Raw genomic sequence first — 13224 nt, 5'->3', positions numbered from 1 at the left:
CATATTGAGTTCCTTCTGATCGAACAAGTATTTAAGGCTCTTGTGATCGCTGAAAACTTCAAAACGAGTACCATATAAATAGTGCATTCAAATCTTTAAGGCAAAGACCACAGCTGCTAGTTCCAAATTATGGGTCGGATAGTTAACTTCATGAGGACGCAATTGGCGTGAAGCATAAGCCACTACCCTTCCCTCCTGCATCAATACACACCCTAAGCCTTAACCACTCGCATCGCAATACACTTCAAATGGTCTCTTAGGGTTGGGCAAAATTAGCATTGGAGCTGTTGTCAACCGCCTCTTCAACTCTTGGAAGCTTTGATCACATTTCTCATTCCAGACAAACTTCTCGTTCTTACGAATTAGTTTAGTTAGGGGTAGTGCCAATTTAGAAAATCCCTCAATGAATTTCCTATAATAGTCGGCTAACCCCAAGAAACTTCGAACTTCTGTTGGAGTTGTCGGTTGTTGCCACTCCATAACCGACTCCACTTTAATCAGGTCTACTGCAACCCCATCTTTAGAAATCACGTGCCCCAAGAACTGCACTTTCTCTAACCAAAATCCACATTTCGACAACTTGGCGAACAATTTCCTATCCCTCAGGATATGCAACACAATTCTCAAGTGCTTTTCATGCTCCTTCTTATTCCTCGAATACACTAGGATATCATCAATGAACATAACCACGAACTGATCTAAGTAATCATGGAATATATGGTTCATATAGTCCATGAAGATAGTCGGAGCATTAGTCACTCCAAATGGCATGACTAAATACTCATAATGCCCATACCAAGTCCGAAACGCAGTTTATGGAATATCTTCCTTCTTAACTCGGATTTGATGATACCCCGATCACAAATCTATCTTCGAAAATACCGCCGCTCCCCTCAATTGATCAATCAAATCATCTATCCTCGGTAGGGGATATTTGTTCTTGATAGTGACTTTGTTCAACTGCCGGTAGTCTACGAGCATCCTCATACTTCCATCCTTCTTTTTAACCAGTAAGACCGGCGCTCCCCACGGTGATACGCTTGGGCGAACAAATTGTTTACTTAAGAGGTCTTGCACTTGTGCCTTCACCTCTGCTAGTTCTACTGGAGACATCCTATAGGGCGCGATTGACACTGGATTAGCCCTAGGCACCAAGTCAATAATGAATTCCACTTCTCTCTCAGGTGGTAATTCATAAATGTCATCAGGAAAGACCTCTGGAAATTCTGACACCACCGGTATACTGCTAACTTCAGAGACCTCCTCCACATTCATGGAGAACAACACCACGTAGGTTCGAACATCCCCCACTCCATCGTTGGCAGCATTCTCTTTCAATAGTTCATTTGGAATTACATTTCCACCAAATACTAGCATCTTCTCTTTGCAGTCTAGAAAGATATGGTTAGTAGATAACCATTTCATTCCCAAGATCACATCTAGATGAGCTAAAGGTAGGCAAATCAAATGCGCCATAAAAGATCGACCCTCAACAGTTATAGGACACTTCAAACACACCCGAGAGGTGGTTACAGGCTCGTTAGTCAGAGTAGACACCACAATATCATATGGTAACTCCGTCGTACATAACCCCAACCTCTCCACACATGCATGAGATATGAACGAATGCGTGGTACCCGAATCATAGAGTACATCTAGCAGTTTATCAGTGTCATACCCTAATTTCGTCCGGGGATTATTACTTGATGACATGCAACTTTTGATTGGCCGCTTCGAGATACCTGGCACCCTTTGTTGCACAATATGTGAAGTCCCGAGACGCGTCGGAAATTAAAAGGAAGTATTGTTGCGCAATCTGTGAGTTTCCGTAATTTCTTCTAAAGATAAAAAAGAGTAAATACATGATCCGTAAGGATTCGTAACCTTACGGAAAGAAAATAAGTATCGTTACGAAATTCGTAAAGTTTCGTAACGTTACGGAAAAAGAATCGTCAAAAAAGGCAAAGGGGGTGTATTTAGTAAAATGGGGGTACAAATAGTAATTTTCGAATCTGGCCCTACTAGAGGTTTCTGGGCAATTTCTTGCTTAAGGTGGAAGCAACCCAGCTCGCCTGGGCGAGCTAGGTGGCAACCACCTCCCCCGTTTTGTTAGAAAATGGGATTCTGGGGCTTCCGGGACACCTGTAATGCTTCTGTAAAATTCCCATAACCCTAAATGAGCATATTTCATTTAGTACGGGTGAGAGAGAAGAGAAAAAAAGAAGAAAATCAAGTCCTATATGCTTCCGTAAGACTTCCGTAACTTTTCCGTAAATTACGAAAGAAGGGGGGTTAACTTATCAAAATTGGGGGGTGCAAATAGCAATTTCGAAATTTTGAATTGTTCCTTCCAGAATAATTTTTTGAAGCTGGATTGCTTCTGAAGGAAGCAACCCAGCTCGTCTGGGCGGGCTGGGCGGCAACCTCCTCCCTCTTTTTCCTAAAAATAGGCTGAAGGGGGCTGTTCTAAGGATCCCGGATGCCCCTGGTGAGGTATTTCAGCTGTTTTGGGTGAAAAAAATTGTTTCCGTGAAGAAAATCCAAGCCGAGGTGCTTCCGTAACGCTTTCGACATGTTTCCATAAGCAAATTTGTGAAGGTTTTTCCTCCGTTATTCACCGTTCTTCATCCGTTCTTCGTTCTTCAACGGGTAAGTTTCCAAATCGAGCTTTTCAATTCATTCTATGTACCCGTGGTGGTCCCCATTTGTTTTGTGTACTTTTATTCTCATTTCATTTACTTTCCGTACCCCCTTTTGACGCGCTTCAGTCATTTATTTAAGTCATTTCGCGTCTAATCTAAAAATAAAATAAATTTCCACCGATCATTTGAATTGTAGAATCCGTTAATTTCTGTTAAAATGAATTCCGACCGTTCGGTCGTGCCGTAACCACGTTGGAAATCAAAAAAGAGGTAAAATAATAATATAATAATCAAAAAATATCTTTTAGTAAAATGAAGCACAAAAATCAATCGGACGTTTTCTCTTTGGGATTTCTCATTCTTAATTGAATTGACTAATAACTAAAGCGAAACTAAGGCTAAAATCAATTCGCCAAGTCAAGCTCGTCCACCAAAAAATCACTAAAAAAGGATTTGAAAGTTTATCATTTCAGTTTTCCTTATCAAGTAAATGGATCAGATTTAAGGTCCAACGCCTTAAAATGATCACCTTTCAAGTAAAAAGAATCACTTGATTCACTCTTAAGAAAGAACTACGTAGGTCTGATTTCCTCTTCGATGGAGGGTACGTAGGAGCAAAAGCCCCGCTTTTGTCGACCTCAAAAAATACAAGGAAATAAAAGGTAAAATAACAGAATTTCACAATTCTAAAATAGGCTGTTGTCCTTTGAGACAAACGTAAGAGGTGCTAATACCTTCCTCAAACGTAAAATAACTCCCGAAATTAGAATTTTCATTTTTACTAGTTTCCTTTGGTTTTTCCGACGTTTTCCACAAATGAACGTTGGTGGCAACTCCGCGCATCTTTCCTCCTTTGGAAAGCGCACCCGTGAGCCTCGCCTCGCTCACCTGCAAAAGGGCATGTTGCGACAGTTGGCGACTCCACTGGGACTTTTTTGTGAGTTAGGCCTATTTTAAGGAATTTTGGAATTGTGAAACTTTTGTGTGTGCATTTGTTGAACTGTCTAAAATGTAATAACTGCTGTCTTTTCACATTTTTACACTGCATTTTAAGCACTCACGGGTTTTAGTAAAAAAAAAGGGGCCCTATACCCGGGTTCATGGGAATCTAAGGAGTGGAGGTGAATCTATCATCATGCTAGGTCTCCGACTTGCTTGATAATAGTGAAACCCCGTCTAGAGCGTTCTCTCTTTATAATATGTTGTCACTGGTATTCCATACCGCCACAATATTATTATCTTGAGTGATGATACCTCTAGAAAACGGCCGTGTGAGTTATGAATCATTGGGAGCAGTTATTAGAGACCCTAGATACTATCCTATAGGTCCCTAAAATAAGGGCACGTAGCAAACACGCTGCGTGCCATTTTAAACACTGTCATGCATATAACCTAAAGGTCATGTACGCCTTTGTTGTATGATTATTTGAGGATATTGCCATGATGTGTAAATCCCCCTATTGCGCTTTTGCGCATCTGCATCATGTCGTCACACATGCGTTGTATGTGGGTCTCATCTTTTGTCGTGGGAAGTCGGAAGATCCATATCGTCTTCTTAACTGCACACATGGGGCACTTCACCCCCAAGTGTGCAAGTAAGAGGAGATAACTTTCCGGGCTCTCGTGTCTGTAAAATGCATTCATATCATGCCTCGCATAAGCATCTCTTCATGGCATCATATTGAACATATCGTTCCTGCATTTGTCCGTTATCATATTCCAGCCTCACATTTTGCATGAGTCATTGCATCGTCATGTATATGCATTCACTGTCTTTTTGATCGACAAATTACATACCTTTTTGTTCTACATGTTTGCTCATACATGATCCTTGTGCCTTCCTCTACAAAACAAAAACAAAAAAAAGGGAAGCATGAAAATTCATGATGCATTCTTAGTTGCATGTATTAGGTACCATGAGCCAACCATGTTGGGATCATAAACCCATTTCTAAAATTAAAAAAAAAAAACACAAACAACAAAACAAAATGATTGAGCATGGTACCTAATGTGTGGTTAATTAAGAAAGGATGTCTCTTCGGGCATCTCAATCTCATAATTACATTTTCCATACATAGCATGCGTATTCCCGAATCTTTCATCCCTATGAAATGTTGTTGAAGTATTGGCGATCAAAATTGCCACTCCCTGGGTTATGGGGTTGAACCAAGCTCGTGCTTTTACGAAAAGATTCATCGAGTCAAGTTGAAGTATGGAAGTAACCATCTTGCAAAAGTTGGGGCAAAAGATGGATTGTGTTACATCATTGCTTCGTCTACTGCCAAACACATTTAGGACTGTTAATGTCCTTGTTACTTCCAGTTTCACCTTGACGAAGATGTCATGGACCATGTTGAAAATCTAAATTGATTCAACCCCATATCCTGCGTAAAGATTCACAATACTTCAACTATGCATCATTCGCATACATCCATGTTGTTCATTGCATTCTTTCCTTGAAAAAAAAATTTAATCATTGTTATAAAAAAGGAAAAGAACACGCTTTACGGTGCCCTTACCGAACCCGTGCTAGAAGTAGAGTAATGGGTGAAGTAGAGGAGGTGAAAGAGCAGATGAAGGCCCAACATGGAGTCCATGAAAGAGCATATGGCCACAATGATGGAGGCCATGATAAGCGTGAAGAAGATAATGGAAGCTAATGCGGTTGCAACTGCCGCTACCAGCACTGTTGCTAAGGTGAACCCGATGCCCCCATCGGGCCTCAACCAAATGAATCATCCAACCTCAGCTATGGTAGGCAAAGATTTGGGAAGTACGGGCGGCCCCCATTATGCGCAAAGTCAAAACAAGCACGCCTTCCCGCCACATGGCTTTCCTCCCAACTGTACACCACCCAATGTAGCGTACACTCCCAGTGAGAATGTCAATAACTCCACTCCCATACTCATTGAGAGCCGACAACCCCAAACTGATCATGCACATATCTCTCAACCCATGGGTGAGACACATGAAATGCCCCACCATAATCTAGCCGACTTCGAGCCTTGCCTCGGATATGCCACTGAAGGGTAGGAAATTAGTGGTATACCCCTACAAAACCCTTTGCAGGGCCCTCAGTATCACCTCCAACTACACCTCTTGCATTCCACAACAAGTAAAAACCCTCATGCTATGGCAGAAATGGGAAAGTTGGATCATCTAGAGAAAAGGCTCAGGGCCATTAAAGGAGGTGAAGATTATGCCTTTGCTAACCTAGAAGAGTTGTTCCTAGTACCCAATATCATCACCCCTCCCAAGTTCAAGGTGTTGGACTTTGACAAGTACAAGGGGACTACTTGCCCCGAGAACCATCTAAAGATGTATTGTCGGAAGATGGGGGCATACGCAAAAGATGAGAAATTGCTGATACATTCCTTCCAAGGAAGTCTTACTGGGGGTAGCTGTTACCTGGTACACTAACTTGGAACCTTCCTGAGCCCATGCTTGGAAGGACCTAATGGTTGCCTTCATTAGGCAGTGTCAGTATAATGGCTTTGGATAGGATGCATGATCGAGGCCGTACCCGAATCAAATAAACATGAAAATGTAGTAACTAGGAAGTGATCCTAGGTCATTTCCCAACGAGCAGTGACAAACCAAATGTTCATAATATACTTGCGCAGTAACAGAAACGATTGGGGGGGGTTTGTTTGTTTCGTGATTAAAGAGCAGAACAAGTAAACTGGAATATGAGACTACTAATATTAAAAACGGGTTGTTTCCTCTTATTCAGAAGCCATTCTCTTATCCTGGGTTATGGAGAATTCGTCCATAACAGTCAACCACTTAATCCAACCCTATTTCAATTTACTAAGCGAAAATCAACTTAGGGTTGTCAATACATGATTAGGCACCACATACACCAGTTACCCCTTCGTCCATTAAGCATGAACGCAAGTTAGGCTCAGAGGCAATTAATCGAACACGAAGCATGCACTGATTAATGTTCATGAATTTGGGACAACTGGTGAAGGGAAAACTGCCAGGAAACCACATTACAAACGAAACCTCAAAGAGAGTTGGGCTTCGTCCTCAAAAGGAAACAACACCAGAAAAACTAGCCTTCCATAGATTCAAACAGAAAAAGCAAATGAAACATGAAGCAGAAACGTAAATGAACAGAAACGTAAATGAACAGAAATGTAAATGAAACAGAAACGTAAATGAAAGTAGAAGAAGAAGCAAGAACGAAATTGTAATTCGAAGCAGAAAACAGAAAATTGCATTAAGAACGAAAACAATAGCCTTAGAACAGAAGAACGTCAAAAACCTAAAACAAAAGCTCTGAATAATAAAATAGCATAACAGAATAGCCTTGCACGAATCCCAAGGCTGCTATTTAAAAAGAGTCACTCAAAGTCACTGGGCCCTGTTACAATACTCTGGCCCAAAATGAAATAAACACTGAACAACATAAAATAAAATTGCGAAATTTCCTAATTAGAAATTAACTAAGGTAAGCGTTGCTTTATTTTCCCTCTTCAAGTCCATAACCAAAATTCGGATTAAGCCCAATGTTTCATTAATTCCTGAAATTAGATTAAAAACATCAAATTAGCTAAATGAGCCCAAATAATAAAACTGCCTGATTAATTGACAATTAAGACCAATCAGTAATTAAAATGGTGCAAAAAGGGTTTAGAAAATAGAAGAAAATGATGGCACATCAATGCAATTACTGAACATATGCAAAAAGGGGGCACGGATCTTTCAAAGAATACGCGCAAAGGTGGAGGGATCTGGCAGCCCAAGTGGCACCCCCAATGATGGAAAGGGAGATGATAATCGTAATGGTAGACACATTACCAGTATTCTACTATGAAAATGGTGGGTTACACACCTTCCAGCTTTGCGGATATGGTCTTCGCCGGCAAAAGGATCGAAGTGGGTCTGAAAAGAGGCAAATTTGATCATCCTGCTTTGATAAAAATTGGGGCAAATGAAGAGGATGAGAATGAGGGAGAAACCCATGTTGTGGCTGCCATTCCTATATGGCCAAGTTTCCCACCAACCCAACAATGTCATTACTCAACCAATAACAACCCATCTCCTTACCCACCACCCAGTTATCCATAAAGGCCATCCCTAAATCAAACCACAAAACCCACCTACTAATGCTAAACACCACCTTTAGCACAAACCAAAACACCCGCCAAGAAATGAGTTTTGCAGCGAAAAAAAACCTGTAGGATTCACCGAAATTCCGGTGTCCTATGCTGACTTGCTCCCATATCCACTCGATAATCCAATGGTAGCCATAACCCCAGCCAAGGTTCATCGACCTCCATTTTTCCGAGAATACGATTCGAACGCAACGTGTGCTTGTCACGGAGAAGCCCCGGGGCGTTCCATTGAGCATTGTAGGGCTCTGAAGCGTAAGGTGCAAGGTCTAATTGATGCGGGCTGGCTGAAATTTGAGGAGAATCGCGTGTAAATCCTGACATTGACAAGAGATGCCACACATGGGGAAATTTTGAAAGTTGTTTTTTGATGTCTCTAATGACTCATCAGGATTTTCAAGTTTGTACCATTATTGTAAACCACAGTTACAATGTTAAATGAAATGCATAAAGTTGATATCTTTGTCCCTCATCCTCTCACAAACACATCTTTGCTTATTCAACTTTCACCGGAATGTGGGTGCAAGCCATTGGTCTGTTTGCTCAAGCGACCTGTGCTCCTGAGTTTGGACTTCCAAGACCGTTCAACCAGAGATTACTCGTCTTGCACGTTGGTGGGGGTGCCGTAAAACAACGAGTAAAGTTCAAAACAAATGAGTTTCAAAATAAAAAAAAGGAGTTAAAAAGAAAAGCATTTGATTGACTGTGTTTTCAAGACGTTCATGTGACCTCATTTTATCATTTCGGAAAGTTTGTCTTTTAGAGAGAAGTGAGTTATCAAGAATAGGATGTTGGACAAATGGCCTCAGTTATCTTAAGAAAAAAAGGGAGTTGAATTAAGATACGAAGACTATTCCCCAATTAAACTTTCACTCTTTTCGGATTAACAATGCACCCTTAACATGAATTACTCAAAAGACAATTCAAAATAAACTTCTTTAAAGCAAAAGATAAATAGAAATAAATAAAAGAAGTTTAAGGGAAGAGAGGAATGCAAACTTGATTTATACTGGTTCGGCCACTTCCCGTGCCTACGTTCAGTCCTCAAGCAACCCACTTGAGATTTTCCATTCTCTTTGTAAAACTCTTTTTACAAAGTCTGAACCACACAGGGACAACCCTTCCCTTGTGTTCAGGAATCCTCTACAACAAGAGACCCACGGTCTCTTAATCCCTTTTCAGAAATAAGAAGAAGAGAAGAAGAAATCTCTCTTAAAAGAGATAGATTGTATAATGAAGATCAATCAAAATTCCTTATTGAATATGCAAGTGGTTGACCAAGGAATCTTTTTGAGAGGATAAAGACATTTCAGTTTAGAAAAACTCTTAATCTTTTGAGAGGATAAAACTTTTTGGGCAATGAAAACTCTCTTTAAATTCGTGTTTCCAAGTCACATATAAATAGACCTTTGATAGCCATTCATAAAACATTTGATAGATGTGACTCTTGGAAATTATTTTCTGAAAATCCCCTCTGGTAATCGATTACAAGACTTGTGTAATCGATTACAGGTTTTAAAAATTTGAATTAAAACGTTCAATAAACTGCTGGTAATCAATTACCATCCATGTGTAATCAATTACACGTTATAAATTTTGAATTCAAATTTCTAGTGACTATTATAAACATTTTCAGCTACTGGTAATCGATTACCAAAGAGCAAATCTCAATTTGAAATGATAGAATTCTTTGGTCAAACCTTTTGTTTTTTCAATTTGGAAACTTCTTCCTAAAGATTCTAGAGATCAACTTGATCATATATCTTGATTTTCTTGGATTCTTGTCTTGAATAAAACTTAGAAGCACTTGATCCTTTAGCATCATCAAGACATCAAAACATCTTGCTTCTACATAGGAATCATTTGACTTAATCCATCAACTGAAAAATCCTTCAACTATTTCTCGTCCTTGGAAAATTCTTTTTGCAAGAATCAACTGCTTCTTTCATTCTTCCTCACTACGAGGTTGTGAAAACAAGACAACGATGGATACCTCAAAGACCTACACTGGGGCAATGAAAGGCATCACCCATTTGGTAAGCTCTTCCCCTATTTTCCTATAAATAGAGGGAGGAGTGAAGAAGAAAAGGGTTCAGCCCTTTTGGTACTTCGTAATCACTTAAAATTAGTGAGGAAAATTGTTTTCGTGAAGAAAATCCAAGCCGAGGCGCTTCCGTAACGTTTCCGTGAGTGATTTCGCGAAGATTTTCAATCGTTCTTCGCCGTTCGTCGTTCGTTCTTTTGTCGTTCTTTGGTCTTCAACCGGTAAGTTCCCGAAATCAAACTTTTCAATTCATTCTATGTACCCTTGGTGGTCCCCATTTGTTTCGCGTACTTTTATTTTCATTTCATTTACTTTTCGTACCCCCTTTTGATGTGCTTCAGTCATTTACTTAAGTCATTTTCTCGCCTAATCAAAAAATAAAATAAATTTCCACCGATCATTTGATTTGTAATATCCATTAATTTCTGTTAAAATGAAATCCAACCGTTCGGTCATGCCGTAACCATGTTGGAAACCAAAAAGAGGTAAAATAATAATATAATAATCAAAAAAATATCTTTTAGTAAAATAAACCAAAAAAAATCAATCGGACGTTTCTCTTTGGGAGCACTTGATCCTTTAGCATCATCAAGACATCAAAACATCTTGCTTCTACATAGGAATCATTTGACTTAATCCATCAACTGAAAAATCCTTCAACTATTTCTCGTCCTTGGAAAATTCTTTTTGCAAGAATCAACTGCTTCTTTCATTCTTCCTCACTACGAGGTTGTGAAAACAAGACAACAATTGGTACCGCTAAGCCCTACACTGGGGCAATGAAAGGCACCATGCAAAAACCTCAAGCGAACCTAGGGGCAGATTAGAAGTTTTCACCCAATAGGTTCCCAGCTACAAGGTCATGACAAAAGATAACAATTGGTACCTCAAAGCCTTACACTGGGGCAATGAGGGGCATCGTGCATGAGCCTCAAGTGAGCATAGGGGCAGATCAAAAGTTCTCACCCGTCGATGTTTTTAAACAAAAAAAAAGGGGGGGAGACAAGCCCTGGAATTTCAATAGATTGATTAAACGTCAAACGGCTCCATTGCCGTCACTCCAAAATGGTCAAGTGACTAAATCAAACAAAATATACACTCTGAGGGAGTTCCCAGAGAGATTTGCAAAAGATAGGATAAGGTTGCATGAATTATCACCTTTTTCAAAAGGACAGTCAATCTGTGTTTTCCAAAAAAATTAAATCAAAATCAAAATCACAAAATAGTGAAAGAATGTCATGAACATTGTACAACTTTCCATTGCATTGCATTGTTTCATATGAGGTCAGCGTTACCAAGTTTCACAACAAAGGTTGCATGTGTCTGCATCTCTAAAAATCATGTTAATTGCATAGATTTCCTACATCTCGTGTCCAATCTTTTTGGATGACCGGCCCTCTCGATGAGTCGATCTCTTGCTTTCTCATAAAGGTGGACCCTTGTGTACTAGTACCTATCACCTTTAGAGGACTGTATGTCCTCGCCATCAGAGGACTGCACATCCTCGCCTGTAGAGGGCTGCACGCCCTCGCCTTTAAAGGGCTACGCGTTCTCATTTTCATTGTGCTCCATATCCACACCTTAGGAGAATATAAGGTCGTTTGCCCTTAGATGCTTCACCGAGACTTGCGCTCCCGGTTAAGGGGCCAGTAGTTTCCTTTTATCAGTTCTTGGGCCACCCCCTAATATTGGAGGGCGACCAACTGTGTGAGCACATCCAGAGAGGGAGGCTATCATGCATCTACTATGCATATCGAGGCAAGATTTCACCCGTGCCGCTGCAAAAGACGAGTGTGGATCATGCGCACCAACATGACCACTCTTACATGGATATGGATGACGTTGCTATTTAGCAACATTCTGCCCGGCGACCACAATGCCAATCTCCCCCTGCAGATGTATCAGTTGGTCTGTGTCGTCATGACATAGGTAAGTATGCACATGGCTCAATTGATTTCTGATGTCATCTATTGTTTGCAGGGATCGCGCCCACAAGACGCTCAGTGGACCCGAAGAAGTCCAACAGGGCCCTGGGGTTTCCAGCTCTGGTTACGGGCCTCTGTAGTCCTACAGGGTGCCTGTTCCCTCCGGCAAGGTCACGTCATCATGACATAGGTAAGTATGCACATCGCTCAACTGATTTCTGATTTCATCTATTGTTTGCAAGGATCGCGCCTGCAAGACACCCAGTGGACCCGAAGAAGTCCAACAGGGTCTTGGAGTTGTCAAGCTCTAATTACGGGTCTCTGTCAGTTCTACGGAATGCCTGTCACCTCCAGCAAGGTCATCAAGCCCCCTACTAATCGAGTTTTCATCAAGAAGTACTGCGTCCCCAGGCAGGCGCAGGGCGAAACACCACAGCAGCCTGGGGATGGCCGGCAGCGGGCAACAGACGCACCGCCATCACCTCTAGAGTTCACCTCAGCTCATCCACAAAAAGGTTAGAGCGTTGCTTACGACCCATGGCCGACCAATAGGCGACCAAGTCCAAAGCCAAAGGTAAGCAAAGTACTAGGTCTGTGACCGACAAGCCATCACGCGTCCAGCTCAAGAAGTTAAAGAAGCGCTACTAGGAGGCAACCTAGTACCTTTTAAATCTCTGCTTGTTATTTGATCACTTTTGTTTCTCAAGTCATAGCAGGACACACCTAGTTGCTCATGATCCTAGGTATTTGAATAAAACAAGCACAAGCTCGGAAGGTAGTCATACCTCACAATATATATATATATATATATATATGTATGTATGTTTAGGTAGAAGGATACCTTGGATATGCATGTATGTAGCAAAAATACTTCACAAAATATATATATGTATGTTTAGGTAGCAAGATACCTTGGATATGCATGTATATAGCAAAAATATCTCACAAAACATATATATGTATGTTTAGGTAGCAAGATACCTTGGACACGCATGTATATAGCAAAATACCTCACAAAAATATACGTATGTTTAGGTAGCAAAATACCTCATGAAAAAAAAGAGAGAGCGAGCAAGAAAAGAATAAGAAGAAAAAAAATAGAAAGAAAAATAATAATAAAAATAATAATAAAAAGTTGTCTAGCTAAAAAACAACATGCTTGTGAAAAGAGATAATTTCCAACTTTTCTTTAAAAGATTTTACTGATCTTAACCAGTTTTTGAAAAAAAAAAGTGTGTACACATTTGAAGGGTAAATGCTGTGAAAAGTTTTTCGAACACCCAAGATAGACTCGGATGAATGCACAAATTGATAGAAGAACATATTTTGGAAATACTGGGTTGACTTAAAATAGGGAAAATGAATCCTGAGCCCTAGTGTCATATGACCATAAAAACTTGATGCTTGAGTGTCCACATGGGTGCATGCATGACCAGTTTTGCATAAAAATTCCTAATCATCATTGTTGCATGTGTATCATGGAAATAATGTAG

At 40.4% G+C, this 13224-nt stretch overlaps 1 protein-coding gene across 1 annotated transcript; it reads right to left on the bottom strand.

Annotated features, from left to right (window-relative positions):
- Nucleotides 1-219: 219 nt before the first annotated feature.
- LOC113000193 (uncharacterized mitochondrial protein AtMg00860-like) lies at nt 220-726 on the bottom strand. Its single transcript, XM_026126870.1, has one exon. It carries the CDS (start codon nt 724-726, stop codon nt 220-222), a length of 507 nt encoding a protein of 168 aa, XP_025982655.1.
- Nucleotides 727-13224: the final 12498 nt, after the last annotated feature.

Source organism: Glycine max, chromosome 18 (genome assembly GCF_000004515.6).
Source record: "Glycine max cultivar Williams 82 chromosome 18, Glycine_max_v4.0, whole genome shotgun sequence".
NCBI classification, from domain to species: domain Eukaryota; kingdom Viridiplantae; phylum Streptophyta; class Magnoliopsida; order Fabales; family Fabaceae; genus Glycine; species Glycine max.
Note: the sequence above shows the minus strand (reverse complement) of the source record. Positions and strands in the feature narration are given on the sequence as shown.